General features: G+C 36.5%; 1 protein-coding gene across 1 annotated transcript in view; it reads right to left on the reverse strand.

Moving 5' to 3' along the window:
• The window catches only part of tmc1 (transmembrane channel-like 1), an 11,794-nt gene extending 11,137 nt beyond the window's left edge, over positions 1–657 (reverse strand). The window contains exon 1 of the mRNA XM_014012026.1: positions 350–657. Coding sequence (XP_013867480.1) covers positions 350–386 — 37 coding nt within the window. The 5' untranslated portion in view covers positions 387–657. The remainder of the gene's footprint in view (positions 1–349) is intronic.
• Positions 658–8,712: the final 8,055 nt, after the last annotated feature.

Here is an 8,712-nt window from a genome sequence, read left to right on the forward strand (position 1 = left end):
ACATCTGGTGAAAATTTCATGTCATTAGCACCTCTAGTAMTATATTTACTGAGAAAAATGGTGATGTGTTCAATACTTATTTTACCCGCTGTACACATGACATCCACAGCTCAAATAAGTCAACACAGAAACCTTGTTTAAATAGGCAAAATTCAGATAACCTGAAATGATTTATAAATATAAAATAAACAAAAAACATAAATATTGTAAAATCTAAAGCATAATCCATAACAATCACCTTGTTTTGTTTTTGTACCAAACTTCCTGTGTTAAATAACGTAATGTGAAAAGCAAAAACAAAAAAAGCAGTTTTCTTACAGAAATGGTACAACCACAGTGATGGTCTTACTGTCATTCTCAGACGGGATCAAACTGTCCTGAGGCATCTTCCTCTCATGGTCCTGTATCTCCTCGCAGAGAGACCCCACAGCATCCAGATGGGAAGTGAGCTGCAAACGACTAAAGCAGTGGACTTTAATAGATCTCACCCCAGCTGCATCTTCTGCATCACTACAGGGGACCTCATCCGATTACGTGCACAGAAATGAAACATGCACGTGTGCCGAGGGGTTGGTACATGATGGGGAACTTGCTTGAGAAGTTCACTTTTGCGCCACCACACATCCACCTGAAACGGGAACAATGATCAGATGGAAACCTTAGAGGCTTGCAATTTCACTAACAATCAATTATTCACAACAGTTATGACTTCCTTTATGCAGCTGTTTGTGTTTGAGAATAATTATGGATGAGCGCAAAGATGTGTGCGATGAGTGAAAGTCATGAGAACAGCAAGCTAAACTGAAGCATCGGGGTTCTTTGTACAAATATGTTTTATTGAATCAAATAAATGACATTAGGGTTTATGCTGAAATAACTTTAAAAACTCCAATTTATACAACTAAATGCTTTTTGTGTGTGTTTTTTTAATAGTTAGGTATTGAAAACCATTGTAAAAACACTACACATTAAAAGCAAAAAATGTATGGAAAACATAATGTTTATGTCTGAGGATTTTTTTCATGTGGAAATTTGGAAAACAAAAATATAAATAAAGTGTTTTGAGAATTCTGGTGATAATGTGCATAAAAACACAACATGATAATGTAAAAATAATAATATGTTGTCCTTTCAGCTGCACCCCTCAGCACAGGGAGTGAGCTCACATGGAAGATTTGCTGATTGTGTTACTCTGGATGGAACTCTGACACAAACCTGGGCTGGAACCTGCAGAGAGATGATGTCTTTATTATTACCATTGTGAACCTGTAGAGGGCGATGTTGCCCCACACTGATTCCTGGGCAACGGTGCGAGGATACAGCTTTCTCACACTTGATTCTTATCTTTGTTTTTTGTTTGCTCTTGGCATGAGCATGTGAAAGCAGTCAAAGTCATTCAAACCTTGAAACTAGATAAATCTTTAAATAATAATAATGATAAAATAAAAGCTTCTTAGCAGTTAAAAAGACAAAGCAACAAGTTTTCCACTGAAACTGGTCTTTTCTTATGTTCAGAAACTGAAGTTTTACAAATGTATTACTTGTAAAGCATTTTTTGTTTTGTTTTGTTTTGTTTTGTTTTGTTTTGTTTTGTTTTGTCTGGTTTTGTGTCTCAGGAGATTTCTGAGTACACCCAAATAACAACAAGTGAGAATTTAAAACATCATTGGAAACTCATTATTTCACAAAACAGCTAGTCAAGACAATCCAAAAACACCAGAAGCGGTTCTGTAGGTCATGAACCTTTGCTACAAACAAACTCGGTCAAAAAGCTCTGGATTGTTTAAGATATTTTTATGTGAGGGGGAAAAAAATCAGAAAACTCGCTGCAAAAAAAACATGTCAGCTCATCCCTGGAAAACCCAGGTGCCCCTCAAGGATCTGTCCTTGTCCCATTTTATTTTGACTTTATAAAAGGAGTTAGGACAATGAATCAGTTCAGCCAAAAAAAAACTTAAAGTTAAATTTATACTGGGGTGTGTTTTGGAATTAAGCCATTCTTGCAATATGGGCAATGATTTTTAGTCACTGCTGCTCTATGTTAATATTTCAAAATAGTTTTACTTGGTCCTGTCCTCATTGTTTGATTCTTTTATTTTGCCTCCTATTATATAAAGACTTAATATGTTTAATTGTTGATGTTTTGGTTAAAAAAGATAAAAATGTTTTGACCTCCTTTAGTTAGATTTGTGGTTACCACTTTCTACTTCAAATTGTGTTCACTAAATGACTGGATCAGTTTTAATTTTTAACTTTAGCTCAGTAGCGTTTCAAACCATAAAACATTATTACAATGCCAAGTCATTCATTATCCATGGGGATCCATATTTAGACAACACACACTTTGTACAAGAGCTGGTCAACAAATGTTTACAGTTTTCTTATAATGTTCTTCTTCCTGAAATAACGAGAAGAATGACAGACTAATGAACTATTGCACTGTTTATTGAGCAAATGACAACAAAAATATAAAGAAAAACTGACAATTCTCAACCATATTTAATACATGAAAAACACTTGTACAAAACTTAAAACAATGCATTCTGATACTTATTCACATAGTTATAGCTAGTTCATGAAAGTATAGATATGATGTATGTGGTTTTAACATCACACTTTCTGAATTGGTTCTTGATAAACACATTTAGTGTTGGTGTGTGTTCTTTGTTTTTCTTTAATGCATTTTGTTTAACAAGTCTACCCATGAGATTTGTAAGAGCTGCACACACTGTGACAATTTCATCTGCATATTGTATTAGAGATATTAGTATTGTATGTTTTAGTATTTGAAAGTTTCTCATGCGCCCAATGGCCTGTTCAACATGAATTCGTACTCGGGAGAGCTTTCTTGCAATCTCAACTTCTTTTTCTGACAACTGCTTTTTATCCCCTGTAAAAGGTGGCATTGCTAATGAGGCCACATTAACAGCAAGTTCTTCTGATATTAAAAAACCTCTGTCTGCTACAACTGAATCTCCAAATTCAAGTTTGTTTGAAAAGCCAGACTGTATTGTTAAGTCCTTATCTGATGTTCTGCCACCCCATGCTTGTGAAGCAAAGCTTACTGTACATACGGTGTTATGCCAACTAAAAACTTGGTTGCGTTGTGGCTTTTGTAGTTTGAGTATGCAGTTTGACGAGTATCTAAATTTGTTGGTCGCTGAATAAATATTTCTGTACAATCAATAATAACTACTTTTTTTGTATTGATGTCGAAAACAGCTAAGTTTTAAAGTATCTTTGCTTTACTGGGCCACCCAATGAAAAATTTAAGGTTTTCAGAAATGATTGGCAGACATCTTGAAAATATTTTTGAGACATGTGTAAGACAAATTTTAAACCTAAAGGCTAGGTCAGCATTTGTCAAACAAAGCCTTAACACCAAAAGAAGTTGATGACCAGGCATATTTTCCCCGCAGGTTTTAGAAACACTGAAATAAGCGATAACACCCACAGAAAAATGGCAGATGATTTTAGACCAGTAAGTGTCCTTATCTGCGCATTGTCCAAGTTTGTGTACGTGACTTGTCCTTTTTGAACACTGTCTTTCAGTTCCTGGTTTTCAGAAAACAGTTGCTTGTATTCAGCCTGAAGACCGTTGAGTGCTTCTTGCAGTTCTGTATACTGGACTCTTAGAGCATTCAGTTGTAACTCTAAGGGAGCTGGATCGGTTCCTGAAAACATAATATTAAAATAAAATAAAACAATTGTATATTGTTTATAGCACATACATTTACTTATTGCTCAGATATTTCTCGCTTTGGAATATAGATTTTTGTCTTTTCAGATTGTACCTTTGTCACAATATGGTTCATTTTGAAGATCCAGTGGTGACTCTGCTGGCAGCTGGACATCTTCATTTACTGGCTTGGGGACAGCTCCCAGTGTCCGACGCTTCATATACCTCTCATATCGATCATCAGCAAGTCTGGACAATTTAGCCAGTGGTGTGAAGCTAAATATGGAGGGAATGTAGGCCGGGTTCTTTGGATCATCAGATGGCTGGCCTGAATATAAACAACACACCAACTGTTAACTCCAATTTGGTACACATTTGCATTGATGCACATGTATGTGTGAAAAATCACATCAAACTGAGGATTAATTCAAATTTGGTCCAAACTACCTAATTACATATTCAGATTCTTGACTTTAAAACCTATATTTTGATACCTAGATCATCCTCATATGATGAGCGGTTCCAGAGATATGACTTAATTTGTCTTGTTGATCACAGTAATACTGTAATGTTTGGTATGAATCCTTTTTCATGTCATTTTAATGAGCAAGTTTTGATGTCACTTTAAAGAGGAAACTCAAAACAGTATTGGAATATTGAGATTTAACTGTTGAAAATAAATACTCTTTGCTAGCTTGCAGGGGAAATATCAACGTTTTAAGGCTTCTTTGGCTTTAAATGTGTTGTTGTTGTTTTTCTTGTTTTGCCATTACTTAAAAATGTGCTTACAAAATTTTTTAGGACTACACTTCAAAAAGTCCATTAAAATTGTTTATTGGATTTATTCGTTGTATTTTGACAAATGAAATTATTGAAAATGTTTTAATCAAAGCACTATTTTCTTCTTATTCCACATACCACTTTGAGATTTAATCCTCAGTTCGATATAAAGGGTCACATATTAGACAGTTTAATGGCCTTCTAAAATTTGACGTGTATTGGGGTGAGCATGTATCCACGCTAATTCAGTGCTCCATGCTAACTATGCTTGTAGTAGCAGGGACTTACAGATTATTTTGAATTCATGGCTATTAACCACTGCTTTTGTCTTCTTTCATCAGCTGGAAACCTGTGAAACTTGATATTACTGTCCTTCTTTCGTCTGTTTGTGCACCCTACAGCACTGCATGTGTTAACCATACCGATTATATATCACGCATACGTTTAGGATTTAGCAAGTTATGTTGACAGCTAAAACCAATAGTGATCATCGTCGGCTAGCAGTTGTTTTGCCCCCAGTGTGGAGCTAATCTTAAAAGTAGACAGAGTGTCAGCCTCACGGACAGAAACTGGAAGTTGGTTCCACAAGAGAGGAGCTTGATAACTGAAAGCTCTGCCTCCCATTCTACTTTCAGAAACTCCAGGAACCACAAGTAAACCTGCAGTCTGAGAGCGAAGAGCTCTGTTAGGAAAGTATGGAACAATAAGATGTTTAATATATGATGGAGCTTGGTTGTTGAGAGCTTTGTATGTTAGGAGTAATATTTTAAATTCTATTCTGAATTTGACAGGGAGCCAGTGGAGAGAAGCTAAAACAGGAGAAATATGATCTCTCCTTACAACTCTCATTAAAACTCTAGCAGCAGCATTTTGGATCAACTGAAGACTTCTTAAAGAGTTTTTTGGAGCCCAGATAATAAAGAATTACAGTAATCCAGTCTAGACGTGATAAATGCATAAATCAGTTTTTCTGCGTCATTTTTTGGACAAAATATTTCTAATTTTAGTGATATTATGCAGGTAGAAGAAGGTGGTCCTGGTAACATTTTTAATGTGGGGGTTAAAAGGCATGTCCTGATCAAAAATAACACCAAGGTTCTTTACATTAGAACTGGAGGCCAGATTAATGCCATCCAGAGGAGGTGAAAGGCTGCAAATTTGGTCCCTAAGCTGTTCACGTCCAAAAACCATAACCTCTGTCTTATCTGAGTTTAGAAGTAAAAATTAAGAGTCATCCATGTTTTTATGTCTTTGAGACAAGATTGTAGTTTAAACAACTGATTAGATTCATCAGGTTTCATGAATAAATATAACTGAGTATGTCATCAGCATAATAATGGAAAATTGCTGTTCAATAACTTAAGCATTTGAGTTGCCTTAACACACTTGCTTAGAGTTCTTTAAACTCTAATCACATAATTAAATAAATTCAAATAGTTTGAGTTACAAAACTTAATAGATTTGTGCAATCAGTTTCCCCAAATCATTTGAGTTAACTTAACTTGTTGGGTTTCACAGTGTTGAAGTCTGGGAGGAAGTGTGTAGGACAATTACAAATCCTGTTTTTTTATTACAGAAAAGAGCTGTGAGAATTATTACTGGAAAATATTGTCGTCACCCATCAAATTTATTACTATATAAATTGAAAATATTGAAGTTCTTTGATTTGGTTGATTATAATTGTGAGGATGTGTGTTTTGTTGTTCTGTGTTTTCCCTGTGTGTAACCACTTTTCAGTTCTCCTCAGCTTGTTTCTAGGTCATTCTCAGTAAGCCATCCTCACCTGTCTGCAATCCCCAATCAGTTCTCCCTCCAGGTGTTTGTAATTTTCCCTCTCCCTCTGTCTGTTTAAATACTGGTCTTGTCCTCTGCACACTCTCTGGTTCGTTTGGTTTCCCCAACTGTTGTGGTTTTTCTCGTTGTCTACTTGTCAGTCGTTCTTTAAGTTTTGTTTATTTAGCTGCCCTGACAGTTTTATGTTTTATTTTTGTTAAAATAAATATTTTTCTTTAAACTTTTACCTCCGTCCGGATTTGGGTTCATTCCTCCTCGTTAACCTAACAGTAATATTCTACTGGTTATGTACAGCATAAGGCCCACAAAAATGCGTTACCTTTAAACATTCAACTAAATTTTGTTAAGAGAAAGAGTTGTACTTTAATTCAAAGAATAAAACTATGGAATAATTTGGGGAAGTATGTTAATAATGCAGGATCAAAAGTTGGATTGTTAACGAAATGTGAAACGGTATAATGTGTATCTATACAAATTGTTGTTAGAGGGTTTGGATGTTCTTGTTTTTTGTTTTAATATAGATTTTTGTTATATGAACTCTTGGGGGGGAAAGGGGCAGATATTGTAAGATTGTGTGTGTGTGTGTGTGTGTGTGTGTGTGTGTGTGTGTGTGTGTGTGTGTGTGTGTGTGTGTGTGTGTGTGTGTACATACATATATAATATATGGCATGCGCCATGATGCAGTTTACTTGGCATCTGAAAATACATTTCCTCAAAGGTATTTTGAATCTGAAAAGAGCTTCACTGAGTGAAAACTAGTGTTGAGAGCACCAGACAGTTAAGTTTCACTTTCAGTTTGCTTTGTTACTGCCGAGAGCCTGCAGGAGTCATGTGGAGGGTGGGGAGGTGTGCTCCATGATGAGGAAGTTCGGCTTAAAGACACGTCCCTGGGGCGTTTCTGGTCCCCACCTGTCGTTTTGCTCCTCAGCATGGCTGCCTAAAAACGCTGCAGGATTTCTCAAACATGCATGAATGAGTCAAGGCAAGGCTTTGGGCATGTTTTTTTATGAGAGCATAACATTATAACATGATATAAAACTCGAAAAAAGTTTATTTTACATGATATTGCCCCTTTAACGCTAATCCAGCCATTTGCAGGTGATGTGCCACACGTACAGCGTATCCTCGTGAGAACAGAGTTCTTTAAAACTATGATAGAAACATCATTTGGTAAACACACAGCATATGGTTATTTTTCAAAAAGTGTGCGTGCATTCATGTGTGTATGTTTTAGCATGCGAAATGCAAAGTATGGTGTGTACATGTCATGAAATGCATCTCACAGTCAATGTGGGAGACTTGAAAGCCCTGTTTACAGCCAATGGTTACTTTATAAGTGTTTTATTAAAAAACATCCTGTGGTTTATGAGACGTTTTGCTAACAGACAGTCAGGATCAATCACATGACTGTCTACCTTTATTGACAGCAGGAGATAAAAAAAGAAACATGTCACATGGGCCAATGTGCAATATCCATCCAGAACAAGCAGCTCTTTCTGTGAGGCACCAGAGCTAATCATTACACCACAGAGCATCAGGCTGAAACTAATCAGGCGTCAGAACAGGAAATGATCAAAGTTAGCATGAAAGCTTAGCTTTTCTCATTGTTCTTGTTGTTCTTTAATGAAACACATGCATGAATTTGTAGCCACCACTGCACAGGAGTGACTCATCAATCTGTGATAAAAGAAGCAGCGCTGAACAGAAGAACCGTCTGTCCCCAGGCTCCCTGCCTCCTAACTGCAGGCGGGTCGACTGAGGTCACCAGCTTGAACCTTAAATTAAATATGAGGAGATGACAGAGGTTTATCAGTGTGTAGAACAATGTGAGTGAGGTCATCAAACGAAACGAAACGCTCACTGCAGGTGGCACGATTTCATCTCATTTGTTAAATGTTCTGTTTCTTTTCAGGGCTGTAACTGTAAAAACATGCAAATGCACAAACTGTGTCTTGTATGGGGCGCCCTGTAGGACGTTAACTATCTTTTCTCTCTCACACACTACTATAGACTCTGTCACACACACTCACAAGACTATATTTTCTCATACATACTATTAAAATATCACACACGCATACAAATAAAAGCATGCACACTATACAACAGTTGCACACACATACTATTAAAATGTCACACATGCACACTGTTAAAAACATGCACACACACACAACACAGCAGTTGCACACACATACTATTAAGATATCACACATGCACACTGTTAAAAACATGCACACACACACAACACAGCAGTTGCACACACATACTATTAAGATATCACACATGCACACTGTTAAAAACATGCACACACACACAACACAGCAGTTGCACACACATACTATTAAGATATCACACATGCACACTGTTAAAAACATGCACACACACACAACACAGCAGTTGCACACACATACTATTAAGATATCACACATGCACACTGTTAAAAACATGCACACACACACAAC

The sequence above is a fragment of the Austrofundulus limnaeus genome, unplaced genomic scaffold, assembly GCF_001266775.1.
Source record: "Austrofundulus limnaeus strain Quisiro unplaced genomic scaffold, Austrofundulus_limnaeus-1.0 Scaffold88, whole genome shotgun sequence".
NCBI lineage: Eukaryota > Metazoa > Chordata > Actinopteri > Cyprinodontiformes > Rivulidae > Austrofundulus > Austrofundulus limnaeus.